Raw genomic sequence first — 17641 nt, 5'->3', positions numbered from 1 at the left:
GGATGGTGTGAACCCGGGAGGCGGAGCTTGCAGTGAGCCGAGATTGCGCTACTACATTGCAGTCCGGGCGACAGAGCGAGACTCTGTCTCAAAACAAAAACAAAAACAAAACAAAACAAAAAAAAAATGGCAAGAACTACGTGGGCCACACAGCATTTATCTGGGCCACAGTTTGTGGCTGCTAGGCTGGAGGGCTGGGTTCATGGGTCCTCTGGGACATTTTCTGCTCTCTAGGATGGGGGCTGCTGCTCCCTGCAAAGCCCCCTCACTTCAGACCTGCCTCCTGAAGCATTTATTGGCTTTGCTCCACTCCAGCCCCTCTCTCTCTTCTCGCAAACCAGAGCTCACCTGCTCTGCAACCACAGTCTAATGGGATTCCAAAGACAGGGTTAGGACAAGGCCAGCGCCAGAGACCTCAGAACCTTTTTGCTCTGCCAACCCCGAAATTCCATCTCACATGGTGGCTCCTGGGCCCCATCACTGTAAACTGGAGCTCATGCCTCCAACTGTTCAGGGCATAGCTGAGCTGTTTCCAGATCCTCTACCCACTGTGTGAGGCTGGCCCCCATCTACCACTGCATAGAAGGGCACTGACACCCCAAGGAGCAGCAGCAGCACAAGTTGGAGGAGTTCTATGTCCACCTGAGTTCTCCTTGAGAAGGATGCAGGATTTCTTGCTTGGCTGATAGATGTGGAAACTGAGGCCCAGAAGAAAGCAGCAGGTTTGCCCAGACTGAGCTACCTCACCTTCTTGGAGGGGTGCTGCTAAAAATAGTTCCTGGAAGATCGGGTCCTGGTGACGAGTGCTGCTTTCTCTCCCTGAGTCCACTCGCCAGCCTGCCACCCTCCACCACCACATCCTGCAAACCCACCCCTCTCCTGTACCAGGAACTTGCTAACACCAGTACTATGCCCTACCAATATCCATTGCTGACCCCGGAGCAGAAGAAGGAGCTGTCTGACATCACTCATCACATCGTGGCTCTGGGCAAGAGCATCCCGGCTGCAGATGAGTCCACTGGGAGCGTTGCCAAGTGGCTGCAGTCCATTGGCACCAAGAATACCGAGGAGAACTGGTGCTTCTACCACCAGCTGCGACTGACAGCTGGCAACTGCATGAACCCCTGCATTGAGGGCGTCATCCTCTTCCATGAGATGCTGTACCAAAAGGTGGATGATAGGTGTCCCTTCCCCCAAGTTATCAAATCCAAGGGCAGTGTTGTGGGCATCAAGGTAGAAAAGGGGGTGCTATCCCTGGCAAGGGCAAAAGGGGGTGCTATCCCTGGCAAGGGCAAATGGCGAGACCACCACCCAAGGGCTGAACGGGCTATCTGAGCGCTCTGCCCCAGACAAGAAGGATGGAACCCACTTTGCCAAGTGGCATCATGTGCTGAAGATTGGGAAACACACCCCCTCAGCCCTCGCCATCATTGAAAATGCCAACATCAGCTGGGTGCAGTGGCTCACGTCTGTAATACCAGCACTTTGGGAGGCCAAGGTAGGCGGATCGCTTGAGGTCGGGAGTTCGAGACCAGCCTGGCCAACATGGTGAAATGTCCTCCTCTACTAAAAACACAAAAATGAGCTGGGCATGGTGGCACACACCTGTAATCCCAGCTACTCAGGAGGCTGAGGCAGGAGAATCATTTGAACCTGGGAGGCGGAGGTTGCATGAGCTGAGATTGTACCACTGCACTCCAGCCTGGGTGACAGACTGAGACACCGTTTCAAAAAAAGAAAAAAGAAAGAAAATAAAAGAAAATGGCAGTGTGTCAATGTCCTGGTCCGCTATGCCAGCACCTGCCAGCAGAATGGCATTGTGCTCATCGTGGAGGCTGAGATCCTCCCCAGTGGGGACCATGACTTGAAGTACTGCCAGTATGTAACCAAGAAGGTGTGGCTGCTGTCTACAAGGCTCTGAGTGACCACCACATCTACCTGGAAGGCACCTTGCTGAAGTCCAATATGGTCACCCCGGGCCAAGCCTGCATCCAGAAGTTTTCTCACAAGGAGATTGCCATGGCAACTGTCACAAGCGCTACACTCTAGGGAATAAGTGGCCTAGAAGGATCACAACTGGGCCAGAACAGGGCCCACCCAGACTCATCACTGAGGCAGGTGGGGTCTTTCTCATTTCACAGGCACAAAAACTAAGCACTATACTGCACAGTGTCCCCTGCTGTCCCTGGGATCACCTTCCTATCTGGAAGCCAGAGCAAGAAGGTGTCCATCAACCTCAATGCCATTAACAAGTGCCCTCTCCTGAAGCCCTGGGCCCTGACCTTCTCCTACAGCTGAGCCCTGCAGGCCTCTGCCCTGAAGGCCTGGGGCAGGAAGAAGAATCTGAAGGCTGTGCAGAAGGAGTAAGTCAAGTGAGCCCTGGCCAATAGCCTCACCTGTCAAGGAAAGTACATTCCAAGCGGTCAGGCTGGGGCTGCTGCCAATGAGTCCCTGTTCATCTTTACCCACGCCTAGTACATGGAGGTGTCCTCAGGCTGCCCCCAACACTCCAGGCCCTGCCCCCTCCCACACTCTCTTGAAGAGGGGGACTCCTCCTCGGGGCTCCAGGCTGGCTTGCCTGCGCTCTTGCCTCCCTCATGACAGTGGTGTGTGGTATCGTCCATGAATGCTAACTCCGTCACCCTTTCCAGCACACTGCTAATAAACAGCTATTTAAGGGGAAAATAAAATAGTTCCCGGGGCCCAGAATAAAAAGGGTGAATTCTGGGGGCTGGGGTTGACATTTTCCTTTTGCCTTGACCATTGGATGGTACTATGTGCAGCAGCCCCTGACGGTGATAGTGATGGTGACGAAGACCATGATGCAGACTGGGTGGGTGGGAAAAAAGGCCCCAGCGCCATCCCTGGGATGGGGCCTGACCTTGCCTCAATTCCAGCTGCCCAGGGCCAGAGCAAGTGATAAGATGAGTTTATACTGTGGCTCTGAGAAGGAAGGGAGGGAGGGAGGGAGGGAGGAGGGAAAAGGAGGGAAGGAGGGCAGAGGGAGAGAAAGGGAAAAGAAGATGGGGAAGGAGGGAATGACAAGGGAGGAGTGACAGGCGAAGAAGGAGAAGGAGAAAAAGAAAAGAAAGAAGAAGAGGAGGAGGGGGCAGAGGCGGGAAGAAGAGGCCCAGAAGGATCACAACGGGAGCAGAATAGGGCCCACCCAGACTCATCACTGAGGTAGGTGGGATCATTCTCATTTCACAGACACAAAAACTAAGACTTAGGGTATGACGTGATTTGCTCAAGATCTCAGAGTTAGGACTAGAACTTATGGCTTATGCCTTGCCCTTCAAGGCCTCAAACCTTGAACCACTCAAGAAACATATCCCAAGATACCTCACCCTTACCTCACCAGAAAGGTGGGCTGGTTAAAATGCAGATTTCTGGGTCAAAATCAAAGGAATGTGACCCAGGAATCTGCATTTTGACCAGTACCCTGGGCGTGGTTCTTTGGGCCCTGACGCTGGAAAACGCTGTGGCTCATTTAGGGCCTTTCTGGTCTGACCTCTTGGTGCCAGGCCCTGACCGTATTCCCGTTGCCCAGCTATTTGGGTTGACTCATGCTGATCCCCCAACCACCACCCCCATAGGGCTGAGCCTTTTCCATCCAAGCCTTCACCCACAGTCTCCCAGTCGCATGTAGATCCACCCTTCCTGCTAGCACCTGCTTCTCTTCTGGAAGCCTTCCTCGTGGTTGGGATCCTCCTCTTTCAGTGCCTGTTGGAGTAATAGCCTCCTCCTCCTCCTCCTCCATCTGGAGTTGCTTACAACACCCTATTTCACTTTCCATGTGAGTCGGCCTTGTTTCCCAATCTTTCTCTATATTAAACAGGAAACTCCCAGAGGGCTAGGGACTTGCCAGTTTAAACAATAAGCCTCTGAAATACAGGACTTCACCTGACCCTCCCACCAGCCACAAGTGGCAGGGCTGGGAGAGCTTTACAAATCAGGAAACCAAGCCTTGAAGAGGTTGTGGCCTGCCCAAGTCTATGGCCAAGTAAGATTCACAGCTGGATTTGAAACCCATGCCCAACTCCATTATCCAGTTCTTTCTGCTTTGGCTTTGCCTCTGATCACCCCAAAAAAAAAAAAACCCTGTGAGGGCTGGGCACAGTGTCTCATGCCTATAATCCCAACACTTTGGGAGGCTGAAGGTGATCACTTGAGGTCAGGAGTTCAAGACCAGCCCGGCCAACATGAGGGTGAAACCCCATCTCTACTAAAAATACAAAAATTAGCTGGGCATGGTGGTGTAATCCCAGCTGCTTGGGAGGCTGAGGCAGAAGAATCACTTGAACCTGAGAGGCAGAGGTTGCAGTGAGCCGAGATTGCGCCACTGCACTCTAGTCTGGGCAACAGAGGGAGACTCTGTCTCAAACAAACAAAACAACAACAAAACAAAAAACAAAAAACAACCCTGTGAGGCAGGCATTTCAGGGGTTATGATCCTATTGCCCAGCTAAGGAAAGCAAGGCCCAAAGATGAGCAAAGCACTCAATACCATCCTTATTCTGTTCCCACTTACAGCTGCACTTGGGTCCAAGTGCTGACCTTTTCTCTCTCATCTTCTCTGGGTGATGGGCACTGCCCAGGATCCCTTGGCAGAATGGCACAGAACTGGGTCTTGAGCTCTCAGACCAAAGCACGCATCCTGGACAGGTCCCACTGCCAATCTGAACCCAGGTGCCTCCTCTGAAGGTGGAGACTCGCCTCACCTGCCTTGCAGCCAGCTGGATGCTCAGAGAGGGAAATGCAAAGTACCTGGACACACCCTGGTCACCATCATTCTGGACTTTATCCCTCTTGTTAATGCTTAGCTGGGAAAGGAATACTCTCAACGGCCCTTTCCTCAAGAATGGAGAGTACCTCTGAGCCTGGCACAGGCCCAGCCCAACTCACCCCAAGCCAAGCTGGGAAGGGTGTGGAGCAAGGAAGCCAGACCGGCATTCCTGAGAGGGGTTTGCCAAGCCCTACACTTCATGTGTTGTGCCAGAGAAACTCAGTGGAGGTATGGCCCAACGCTGACCTTTGGGATGGAGGCCTAAGCCACCCTGCTAGTGCCCAGGGTGGCCAGCAAGGGGCTTCAGACAACCCCGGATGGAAAATAAAAATAGTGGCTAATATTTGTTACATGCTAACTATTGTCAGGCCCTGTGCCTCCCCCTCCGCCCCAAGTGCTCAGAGCTGTGGAATGGATGAGTTCCATCCAGCCCTGTTCCTCTGCCTCCTCTGGATCATCTTAGATCGGAAAGTGCCACAGCTGAGTGTCCCGCTTCTTCCGCATCCTGCCAGGACCACTCCATCTGTAGGGGATACAATCAACTCCACCTCCTTCGGGAAGCCCTTGTTCACAGTTTCCAAAGCAAGCGCAGATGGGATGGATCCTGCTTAACACCTCGGCCCAGAACCCCTTGGATCTCCTTCTTCCTCCAGGTCCAAGACACCCATCTTAACAACCCTGTAGCCCCTAACTTGGCCCTAGCCGCCTCGACCTTGCCATTTTATACCCCAAAATCGGGGTGTAGGGTTCTGAAGCCCAGGGTAGTTAGTGGGGAGGCAGCACGAGAGTGCAGGATGAGGTCGGGAAAAAAGACCTCGTCCGCTCACCGTCTGGCCCTTCCTCCTCCCAGCTGGCGAGCCGGGGAATCCCCGGCGGCACGGATAACCGCAGAGCCAAAGAAGTGGGCTTCTCTGCCCGGCCCGCCCAGCTTGCCGAGGGCGACGCGGCGCGCCTGCGCGGAAGAAGGCAGCGCCCACGGCGCATGCGCAGCGGTCACTCCTGCTGTATATTAAGGCGCCGGCGATCGCGGCCTGAGGCTGCTCCCGAACAAGGGCAACGAACGGTTCGTTTGGACCTCTCGGCTTGCTTGCCCCTCTCCTTCGCCGCCGTCTCCGCAGCGTCCCCAGCGCAGGTGAGGGCCCGCGCGGTAGGTGTGGCGCCGGCCGGGGAAGCCCCCGCGTGTCCTGCCAGCCGGGGCACCTCTCCCCCGGGGCGCTGGGACCCCATCCCCCACTGTCCCAGTCATCCGCCGCCTTGAGGTCAGCGTTTATCCTCCAGCTCTTTTGCCTAGACGGCCGCCTCAGTTTCCCCCTTTCGGCCCCTTCCAGCTATTCCCGGTTGAACCCGCCGCTTTAGAATTCCCTTCTCATACCCCTCCCGTCATTCTAGAGACCTCGACCGCGGGTCACCGCTGACCCCCACTGCCCGAGTACTGCCTTCTTTCTCCATACTCAACTCCCTCAACTTTATAACCCCTGCGCGTCCCCAGTGAGTCCCAAGGCGCTGGTCCTCATACCCCTACCCTCGTTTGTGCCCCTCCTTTCTCAGTTATGCCCAGTTCTTCCCGCTGTGGGGACACCACCGCGGAGGAATCGTTGCTTCAGGGACCTGGGGCCATGCTAGACTCCTTCCTCGGGTTTAGGAGTGCTTTCTGGGATGCGGGGACCAGGAGAAAGTCAGGATCCCTAATAGTCTTCCCTGTCTGGATAGATGAGTGGCTTCTTCCCTAACATCCCTTCTCCACCTAAATGTAAGCCAAGATGTCTTATCTGCACTGTGCATCTCCCTAAGAAACCTCTGGCCTCCCAAACCTGTTTTTGACTTGTCCTTCATCCTTCTGCCCCCTTGGCTATGTACTGTCAGTATTTACTTCATTTGGTGAAGTTGCTTTGTAGGTGCCTTTGTGTAGAGCTGGGGAATGAAGAAGTTGGTGACCCGTGTAAAATGTGGTCACCATTCCTTAGCTGAGTCTCACATCAGTGCTGTCCTTAGCCATTTTTGAGGGAGAAGTGTTAGTATTCCAGGGTACCCTTTATGTAAACTGCAGGTGACACCTGAATCCAGTGAGCTTGTGGTGATATTTGCCTGATTATTAACAGCTGTTGATGTCACTCATCATCAGTCTTTCCACAGGAGCCAGCATACTTCTTGAACATGGAGACTGTTGTTCGCCGCTGCCCATTCTTATCCCGAGTCCCCCAGGCCTTTCTGCAGAAAGCAGGCAAATCTCTGTTGTTCTATGCCCAAAACTGCCCCAAGATGATGGAAGTTGGGGCCAAGCCAGCCCCTCGGGCATTGTCCACTGCAGCAGTACACTACCAACAGATCAAAGAAACCTCTCCGGCCAGTGAGAGTAAGTGTCACTGACAATGAAGGAGCAGGTACGGGTGTGTGTACTCATTGGTAGACTAGAAGCAGTCCCCACAGTGGTGGTGAGGGCCACAGTCACTCACAAAGGGCTGCTCTGTGCACAGATTATCTCATATGATTGTTGCCCCAAGGGTAGGCACTTTTAGCTTTTCCATCTTTAAAGGTGAAGCAGTGGCCAGTATTGCACATTGCAGGTTTTTGGATTGCATGTTAGTGTCTGTTGGGATTTTAGTGTTTCCTCAGTGCCTCGTTCACATAAATATTAAATTGGAGTGTTCTAATTTCCCTCATTAAACATTTGGCCTTCTAATTTCCCTCATTAAACATTTGGCCTTCAGCTTTTTATTTATTTAGTTTTTCTTTTTTGAGACAGAGTCCTGCTCTGTTCCCCAGGTTGGAGTGCAGTGATGCAACGTCGGCTTACTGCAACCTCCACCTCCCAGGTTCAAGCGATTCTCCTGCCTCAGCCTCCCAAACACCTGGAATTACAGGCATGCACCACCACACCCGGATAATTTTTGTACTTTTAGTAGGGTTTCACCTTGTTGGCCAGGCTTGTCCTGAACTCCTGACCTGATCCACCTGTCTCAGCCTCCCAGAGCGCTGGAATTACAGGCATGAGCCACCGTGCCCGGCCCCTTTGGCTTTTTAAAGTAGTGACTTGTTTTTTTCCTTAAAAGTTTTTGTTTTATTATGGTAAAATGCCCAATAAAAATTAGCATTTTAAGCATTTAAAAATGTACAGTTCAGTGGTACATTCATATTGTTGTGTGACCATCACCACCATCCATCTCCAGAACTTTTTTTGTCTTCCCAAACTGAAATTCTATACCCATCAACCAGTAACTCTCCATTCCTCTATCCCCAACCCCTGGCAACCACCATTCTGCTTTCTGTCTCTATGAATTTGACTATTCTAGGTACCTCATATAAATGAAACTGTACAGTATTCGTGATTTTAAAAACAAATTTATCTTGGCTGTATGCAGTGGCTCACTCCTATAATCCGAGCGCTTTGGGAGGCCGAGGCAGTTGGATCACGTGAGGCCAGGAGTTCAAGACCAGCCTGGCCACATAGCGAAACCCCATCGCTACAAAAAATACAAAAATCAGCTGGACATAGTGGTGTACACCTGAAATCCCAGCTACTTGGGAGGCTGAGGCATGAGAATTGCTGGAAACCAGGAGGTAGAGGTTGCAGTGAGCTGAGATCATGCCATGTATCTTTATTTGTATATACATTTGTTGTTGTTTTCAACAAAGAGACTGGAGTTGAATTTAGTTTGCTCTGGTTCTGCTAGGAGAGAACAAGGCTCTTCAGGTTCCACTTAATCCTAGAGAGTATTTTACAGGTTTTTCTTAGGCGTGTTCTCTGGGTGTGGGCTTGTAAGAAAAGAATTTTGTTTTCTTTAAGCAGAAAGGATTTAATCCTTTATAGGGTTTATTTTCAAGAGTTAGTTATGTCTTTTTTACCAAAATGCTTGCAATGGTTATGTTTTAAATAATAGGTTTTTTTTTCTTTATCTAGACTTTAATGAATGTGTATTACTTCTATAATAAATGAAGTTAACTTCAAAATAATTTTTTTGGCTTTCTTTTATAGAAGATTTTAATGAAAACTGTATTGAGACACCTTACCCAAGTTATAGGAAAGGCTAGCCAGTGACTCACAGGAGTATTCCAGAATGATGAAAAAAGACTTTTCTAGAAAGAAGGTGAATGAATTTGCTCAAGGGGAGAGGGAAGTCACTGTAACTAGAAGGATAATTACCAGCCAACTGTGTGAAGTCAGCAGACTTTGATGAATTTAGATGAGAAAATAGATGAGGTATGTGAATGTGATATACCCCTATTTTTTTCTTACTGTATTAGCAATCTAAAGACCTAAGGTTTAGCCTAATTTCTTTTGTTTAGAGAAAAACCAATAGCTTTTATGTTAAGCAATAGCAAGCCTCTTTGTCAAGAATCTGTTTAAAAAATGTTAGCAGAGGCAGGATGTGGTGGCTCATGACTGTAATTCCAGCACTTTGGGAGGCTGAGGCAGGAGGACTGCTTGAGCCTAGGAGTTTGATAGAAGCTAGGGCCACATAACTAGACTCCATATCTACAAAAAGTTAAAAAAAAAAAAAAATTAGCTGGACACAGTAGAACACCTGCAGTCCAAGCTACTTGGAGGGCTGAGGTGACAGGATCACTTGAGCCTGGAGGTCAAAGCTGTGGTTAGCTGTGATTGCACCACTGCACCCTAGCCTGGTTGACAGAGTGAGATCCTGTTTCAAAAAAAAAAAGGAAAAGAAAATGTTAGCAGATTAAAAAATGTGTGTGAATACTTCCAGTTACCTTACAGGGTGTGTCCTCTCATGAAATAAGCTGAATGTAGTTGGGGTAGAAAGTACTGGAAATGATCCAACTCAAGGATTCCAGGTTGTCTAAAACTAGAAAATGGTAGTTTGTTGAATTTATGAGGAGAAATACTATGGGTTTAAGAGGCAACTGGAATGTGCCAGTCAGCTCTTCACATGAGCATTGTTTCTTGTGAAGCAGATGAAAAACTAGAGAGATTAGCAGAACCTAATAAAAACAAGCTTGTGGCTGAGTGCAGTGGCTCACACCTATAATCCCAGCACTTTTGGAAGCCAAGGCGGGTGGATAACCTGAGGTCAGGAGTTCAAGACCAGCCTGGCTAACGTGGTGAAACCCCATCTCTACTAAAATACAAAATTAGCCGGGCGTGGTGGTGCACACCTGTAATCCCAGCTACTTGGGAGGCTGAGGCACGAGAATCACTTGAACCTGGGAGGCGGAGGTTGTAGTGAGCCAAGATTGTGCCACTGCACTCCAATCTGGGGGACAAAGCAAGACTCCATCTTTTAAAAAAAAAAAAAAAAAAAAAAAAAACTTCTGTCTGGATGGTGGGGTAGAGTGAGTAAGTATTAAGTTTATCTTTGAGGCAATAAAAGAAATAAGTGGTTTTCTTACACACTGTGCAGCCAGATCTGATGCTTCACTTTTTCCATTTCCTCCCTCAGAAGACAAAACTGCCAAAGCCAAGGTCCAACAGGCTCCTGATGGATCCCAGCAGAGTCCAGATGGCACGCAGCTTCTGTCTGGACACCCCTTGCCTGCCACAAGCCAGGGCACTGCAAGCAAATGCCCTTTCCTGGCAGCACAGATGAATCAGAGAGGCAGCAGTGTCTTCTGCAAAGCCAGTCTTGAGCTTCAGGAGGATGTGCAGGAAATGAATGCCGTGAGGAAAGGTAAGAGATGAGTCGTGAACCATTAGTGGTAGTGAAGAAGTCCTTTTAGTTCTTTTGGGCCCTCAGATTTGTGTATGAGCTATCATTAGGGCAGTATTTATGGAAACACCTTCCTCTTTTAGGGCCAGAGAGGAAGGTCTTCAAGATAGACAGTCAAGGGACTGTATTGCAAAAGTGGGATTTCCTGGTGTGTGTGTAGGATGTGACCAGCTTTTATAATAATTACTTAATTTCTGAAAATAACCTGCAGTCTTGAGCTGCTACCAGCTGCCTTTTGTCCCTTTGGTCTTTCCCATCATCTGGTGGGATAAAGAAAGAAAACAATGGTTTTACTGCAGTAAGTGCTGGTCCTAGGGCTCCCAAGCTGGGTGTCTTACTGAAGGTCATTGAATTGCAACCTTAATTCCACAATATATAGCTGTGGCTACATCTGTAGAGCACTCAAGGCTCCCCAAAAGCCTAACCAGCAGAAATTATGCATATGGCCAAAATTGTTTTCTATGAAGAAAATTGAGATTAGGACCAGGCCCAGTGACTCACACCTATAATCCCGGCACTTTGGAAGGCCTAGGCAGGTGGATCACTTGAGGCCAGGAGTTTAAGACCAGCCAGGCCAACATGGCGAAACCCCATCTCTACCAAAAATACAAAGATTAGCTGGGCATCATGGCACATGCCTATAGTCCCATCTATTCAGGAGGTTGAGGAGGGAGGATCACTTGAACCCAGGAGGCAGAGGTTGCAGTGAGTCAAGATCATGCCACTGCTCTCCAGCCTGGATGACAGAATGGGACTCTGTCTTAAAAAAAGAAAAAAACAGAAAATTGAGATTAGGATTGGGGTGGGGATGTTGTGGAGTGAATAAGACATGCCAACCAGCAGAGAAAGCTTTGGACTTTATTGTTCATTAAAGCTGACCAGTAGCTCTGAAAACAACACCATGAGTCTGCCATTACAGTAACTAAAATAGAAGATATGCTTTGTACACTCAGTTACAGCTAACTTTGGTTATGCTTGGCCTTTTTTGTGAACTAGGCAATAAACCATTTTTGACAGTATGTCTGGAAGATATTGTGAACTCAGAATAGAAAGTTGGTCCCATTTGTTTCTTGTTACTTTTGTTCCAGAGGTTGCTGAAACCTCAGCAAGCCCCAGTGTGGTTAGTGTGAAAACCGATGGAGGGGATCCCAGTGGACTGCTGAAGAACTTCCAGGACATCATGCAAAAGCAAAGACCAGAAAGAGTGTCTCATCTTCTTCAAGATAACTTGCCAAAATGTAAGTCTTATTGTTATTTGCCTGATGTAGGAGATAATTTATAATTTAAATGTACATTAGATTAAATATGAAATTGCATGGTGAGGCTGAGCACAGTGGCTCATACCTGTAATCCCAGCACTTTGGGAGGCTGAGGCGGGAGAAGATCACTTGAGGCCAGGAGTTTGAGACCAGCCTTGGCAATATAGCAAGACACTATCTCTACAAAAACAATTTTTTTAATTAGCCAGACATGATGGCTCACACCTATAGTCCCAGCTACTCAGGAGGCTAAGGTAGGAAGATTGCTTAAGCCCAGGACTTCAAGGTTCAGTGAGCTATGATCACGCTATTGTACTCCAGTCTGAATGACAGAGAGAGACTCTGTCTCTAGGAAGAACAAAAAATGTATGGTGAGTTGAGGCTTGAAAGGCATATCCCTTGCTTGCATGAGCAGGTGCTTTTGGTTGTGGTGACTGCAGGTGCTGTTGGTAGCCTGCCTTCTGTCCTTTAATACCTACCATCTACACATGGCACTGGGCCAAACACTTGATATACAGTCTTATTTACTTACAAGATGAGGACATCAAATAACCTGCCCAGGATCTCCTTCAGTGGCCAAGCTGAGACTTGTTGTCTTTCACCAAAATGCAGCTGTGTTTCACAACAGTCATTCTCTCCTGTCTTTTGTTTGATTTTCAGCTGTTTCCACTTTTCAGTATGATCGTTTCTTTGAGAAAAAAATTGATGAGAAAAAGAATGACCACACCTATCGAGTTTTTAAAACTGTGAACCGGCGAGCACACATCTTCCCAATGGCAGATGACTATTCAGATTCCCTCATCACCAAAAAGCAGGTGTCAGTCTGGTGCAGTAATGACTACCTAGGAATGAGTCGCCACCCACGGGTGTGTGGGGCAGTTATGTAAGTAGCCCTTGGCTTTCAAATATTACTGGTGTTATTAGGCAAGCCAATGTATGTATAGGGGTTATACATACCTTGATGATGTATAGGGGTTGGATCTTTATGGAGGGAACATTCAGTAGCTGAATGTGTGCCACAGCAATATACTATTCTTAGCTTCTGAAAAATATCTATAGATTATTTTTAAAGGAACTCTAATATGCAGGTAGCTGCTGGAGCCCCTTAGCTTGTGAGGGTTCAAGCTTATAGGCTCAATGACTACACATGTCAGTCCACTTTCTACCACTCTACAAGTGAGTGTGCCTTTAACACCAGGCAGTCTTGCACAGAGACATCCTTGGTTGTGGCTGTGAGAGGAGAAATACGAATCTAGCAGTGCTAGAGAAAAAGCTAGTTCAACAGACATGTTAAAAAGGATGTAGATCCCATTACTCATCCTTCAGGAGGCTTACCATCCTAGGGATGCTTGAGAGAGTTGCTTGCCGGATTCTCCAAAGGCTTGCTAAGAGGTTTGAGGTTTAATTAAACCAGTTTGAGGTTTAATGATAGTGATATATCCTAACATTACATGACTGGCTTGCAGAGGGTCACCACCATCCAGGATGTCCCTCTAGAGTCTGGTTTTTCTTAAGATAACATGTTATTGGAAAGAATAATGTTTCTCAGAGAAAATAAACCTTAGTTTCTTAGACAAGAAACTCAGCTAATACCAAGCACTCACTGATTGTTAAATGAACACTTGTTCTTGATGATTCCTGGAGGTGTCATCACCCTAGCGTTGACACCTTCTCCCACCTAGTCTGAAGATGAAATCAGTTGAAATTTCTGACCCCAGGTTTCACAGTGAGAGAGTTGCTGCATCAACATGTTTGAGTCTCCTGGATCCTAGAAAGAGGAAAATATTCATATAGTGTTTAGAACCATGAGCTGTATTTTCTGGTTTTGTTTGTTTTTTTTTTTAAACAGGGACACTTTGAAACAACATGGTGCTGGGGCAGGTGGTACTAGAAATATTTCTGGAACTAGTAAATTCCATGTGGACTTAGAGCGGGAGCTGGCAGACCTCCATGGGAAAGATGCTGCACTCTTGTTTTCCTCGTGCTTTGTAGCCAATGACTCAACCCTCTTCACCCTGGCTAAGATGATGCCAGGTAAGGAAGCCTGGCATGGGTGCCTTAGAGTTTTTTGGGTTTCTTAGTAATAACAAGAAAATTGGCAACAAAGAAGGCTTACCAGAACCTCTCAATTGAAAATCATAATCCTATCTGGGCATTTGTTCTGGGGTCAAGCATGAAATGCTAACTGTACATTATGGGTTCCAGGAGAACATGATACCAGTGAAAATTAAAACTTGAAATGTCTTGTCCTTGAGCTAATTGCCTCAAATGTGTTTTGTATTCTAAGATGATCCTTTGGAGAAGTCTCTTAATCATTTAGTTAGCTCTTGATTGAGTTTGGAGTGAGGCAGCCAGATTTAAGAGCAGATTAATTGCCTGCCACAAGGTTATTCTATACCTTTGGACCTTCTCACAGGGGAAGCACCAACTAGTTATTTTGCCAGGAAGAAACTGGCACACAGTGTCTTTTTCCTAATAGGCATTTTCAAAGCATCATTTCCAAGGAAAAGTCTGTCGTCTCTCTCTAGGAAATAATTTGTCTTTGATGCACATGGCAATAAATAGCATTTTTGTTTTCTTAGGCTGTGAGATTTACTCTGATTCTGGGAACCATGCCTCCATGATCCAAGGGATTCGAAACAGCCGAGTGCCAAAGTACATCTTCCGCCACAATGATGTCAGCCATCTCAGAGAACTGCTGCAAAGATCTGACCCTTCAGTCCCCAAGATTGTGGCATTTGAAACTGTTCATTCAATGGATGGTAAGTGTGGACAGAAGTTCCTCTGAAATCTGAGATGAAAAACTAGGCCTGAACTCTTTAAAAGTATGGTGTTTTGTTGTGTTTTTTAATTTTCTTTTTTTTCTTTTGAGACAGAGTATCGCTCTGTTACCCAGGCTGGAGTGCAGTGGTGCAATCTCAACTCACTGCAAGCGCCGCCTCCTGGATTCACACCATTCTCCTGCTTCAGCCTCCTGAGTAGCTGGGACTACAGGCGCCTGCCACCATGCCTGGCTAATTTCTTTATTTATTTTTTATTTTTTTGAGATGAGTCTCGCTCTGTCACCCAGGCCGGAGTGCAGTGGCGCCATCTCGGCTCACTGCAACTCCGCCTCCTGGGTTCACACCATTCTCCTGCCTCAGCCTCCTGAGTAGCTGGAACACGCCCGGCTAATTTTTTGTATTTTTAGTAGAGATGGGGTTTCACCATGTTAGTCAGGATGGTCTTGATCTCCTGACCTCGTGATCCACCCACCTCGGCCTCCCAAAGTGCTGGGATTACAGGTGTGAGCCACCATGCCCGGCTTGTTGTATTTTTTAATTTTCTTTTCCTTTCTGCCAGGATTTTTGTTTTTTCTTCCAACTTTTAGGTTCAGTGGGTACATGTGCGGGTTTATTATATGGGTAAATTATGTGTCACAGGGGGTTGGTGTACAAATTATTCCATCACCCAGGTAATAAGCATAGTACCCAATAGGTAGTTTTTGATCTCACCCTCCTCCCACCCTCCACCCTCAGGTAGGCCCCCGGTGTCTGTTGTTCCCTTCTTTGTGTCCATGTGTTCTCAATGTTTAGCTTCCACTTATAAGTGAGAACGATATTTGGTTTTTCCGTTCCTATATTAATTCACTTAGAATGGCCTCTAGTTCCATCCATATTGCTGTAAAGGACATGGTCTCGTTCTTTTTTTATTGCTGTGTGGTATTGCATTCTGCCAGGATTTTGTAATCGGTGGACTTTTTTAATAGATTTGGGTGAAAGTGAATTTTCTATTCTGACTTTCACTAGGCTCTGGGACCCCAGGTAACCTAGAAATTGGAGGAAGTTCATTTTCTTTCCAATATTAAAAATGATATCTTAGAATATAAGTTTGCATTGTTCTGACTCTAACCAAAACAGAAATTTCTGAAGTGGCAAGCTCTTCAGAGCAGTCTCTGGTCTTTCCTCAGGGGCAGTGTGCCCACTGGAAGAGCTGTGTGATGTGGCCCATGAGTTTGGAGCAATCACCTTCGTGGATGAGGTCCACGCAGTGGGGCTGTATGGGGCTCGAGGAGGAGGGATTGGGGATCGAGATGGAGTCATGCCAAAAATGGACATCATTTCTGGAACACTTGGTATGTATACATTGCATTACATACACTAAAATTCCATTATCCTAACAAGGCCAAGGACTAACTAGTCTAACTGGGAGCAGGTGAGGAGACAGTCTGGCAGCATATGAAGCCTGGGCCACTCTTTTGGCTCAGCTTAGTGGAATTCCTTGGGTCGTGGAGGCATGGCTCTTAGAATCAAAGTAAACCCCACAGCCTAACACAACAGATAGGCCATTTATTGCCATCTGAATTCATTTCGGACAGAGTTGTGGGTCTAGCCATATGCCATGGCAAAAACCTGTACTCTCTGTGCCTCAGGTTGTTCTTAATTAAAAAGAAAAAAGAATTCTAGTATTTTCTCCTGGAGCACTTGTTAGGTTCAGGTGTTGTGAAGTGCTGAGCTCCGTGCCTGCCACATGGGAACATTCCAATTCATCCTGGTTTTCCTCTGCTCTTCCTCATACAGAGGCTATGTCTTGTGGTAGGTGGGAGCTAGACTTTGGAGTCCTGCCGCCTCACTAATTGTGTGACCTTGGGTTGGTAGTTAACCTTTCCATACCTCAGTTTCATCATCAATATAATGGAGAAAACAGTAGGACCTAAATCAAAAGTTTTGTGGAGAAGGTAAATAAGTTATATGCAAACAGTTACTATAGACATTCCCTCTGAGAACCCTAAAGAGATGAAAATTATATAAATTTGAAGTTTTTTTTTTTTTCACCCAGCCTTAGCTGGGTAAAATTCCAGCCTCTGGGATAATGTTCGCAGTGGGAAGATGGTGCAAGCACTGCAGAGGCAGTCTTGTTCCAAAGAGCACATGCAGTGCAGCTTCCAAAAGTGGGTAAGGCAGTTGGAAACCCATCTAGCAGTTAGCTAAAATACCAGTTTATAGCCTGTGCTTGGTAAAGGAAGGGCAGGCTCTTTAAAAAGTGTGCTTCAGCACTGTCAAGGGGTGTGAGAACCTAGTGCCGACCCAGCGAGCCTGGGAGTTCGAAGAGTGGAACCTCTACCAGGAGAAAAGCACCTAATCATGTGTCCTAATTCAAGAAGCTCTTTTCTTTTTTCTTTCTTATTTTCTTTTTTTTTTTGAGACGGAGTCTCACTCTATCGCCCAGGCTGGAGTGCAGTGGTACGATCTCGGCTCACTGCAAGCTCCGCCTCCCGGGTTCACGCCATTCTCCTGCCTCAGCCTCCCAAGTAGCTGGGACTACAGGCACCCGCCACTGCGCCCGGCTAATTTTTTGTATTTTAGTAGAGACGGGGTTTCACCGTGTTAGCCAGGATGGTCTCAATCTCCTGACCTCGTGATCCGCCCGCCTCAGCCTCCCAAAGTGCTGGGATTACAGGCGTGAGCCACTGCGCCCAGCCAGAAGCTCTTTTCTTTTAATGATGTCTCCTGATGTGGGCTCTTTGAAGGTACGGTCATTGTGAGATGGAAAAGGCTGGAGAGAGAAACTTTGTACCATAGGGGATTGAACCAACTCAGCTTTGCATGTGGTTTTAGCAGAAACATTAATTATAGAATGTGATGTTAAGATCTATGAAGACCGGGCCGGGCGCGGTGGCTCAAGCCTGTAATCCCAGCACTTTGGGAGGCCGAGACGGGCGGATCATGAGGTCAGGAGATCGAGACCATCCTGGCTAATACGGTGAAACCCCGTCTCTACTAAAAAATACAAAAAACTAGCCGGGCGACGAGGCGGGCGCCTGTAGTCCCAGCTACTCGGGAGGCTGAGACAGGAGAATGGCGTGAACCCGGGAGGCGGAGCTTGCAGTGAGCTGAGAGCCGGCCACTTCACTCCAGCCTGGGTGGCAGAGCAAGACTCCGTCTCAAAAA

At 47.8% G+C, this 17641-nt stretch overlaps 1 protein-coding gene and 1 pseudogene across 2 annotated transcripts in view; both read left to right on the top strand.

The window, feature by feature from the left end:
* Positions 1-891: 891 nt before the first annotated feature.
* Positions 892-2475, top strand: LOC108522323 (fructose-bisphosphate aldolase A-like; annotated as a pseudogene).
* Positions 2476-5748: 3273 nt separating this feature from the next.
* Positions 5749-17641, top strand: part of ALAS1 (5'-aminolevulinate synthase 1) — a 16817-nt gene continuing 4924 nt past the window's right edge. The window contains exons 1-8 of one of the 2 annotated variants that reach the window (XM_017862460.1): positions 5749-5918; positions 6909-7139; positions 10186-10413; positions 11541-11690; positions 12372-12594; positions 13561-13745; positions 14294-14473; positions 15661-15825. In XM_017862460.1, the coding sequence (XP_017717949.1) occupies positions 6941-7139; positions 10186-10413; positions 11541-11690; positions 12372-12594; positions 13561-13745; positions 14294-14473; positions 15661-15825 (1330 nt within the window). In that variant the 5' untranslated portion in view covers positions 5749-5918; positions 6909-6940. The remainder of the gene's footprint in view (positions 5919-6908; positions 7140-10185; positions 10414-11540; positions 11691-12371; positions 12595-13560; positions 13746-14293; positions 14474-15660; positions 15826-17641) is intronic. The other variant, XM_017862459.1, reaches the window with a different exon arrangement.

Source organism: Rhinopithecus bieti, unplaced genomic scaffold (assembly GCF_001698545.2).
Source record: "Rhinopithecus bieti isolate Rb0 unplaced genomic scaffold, ASM169854v2 scaffold_64314, whole genome shotgun sequence".
NCBI classification, from domain to species: Eukaryota; Metazoa; Chordata; class Mammalia; order Primates; family Cercopithecidae; genus Rhinopithecus; species Rhinopithecus bieti.
The sequence above is the reverse complement of the archived record's forward strand: the minus strand, read 5'-3'. Positions and strand labels throughout refer to the sequence as shown.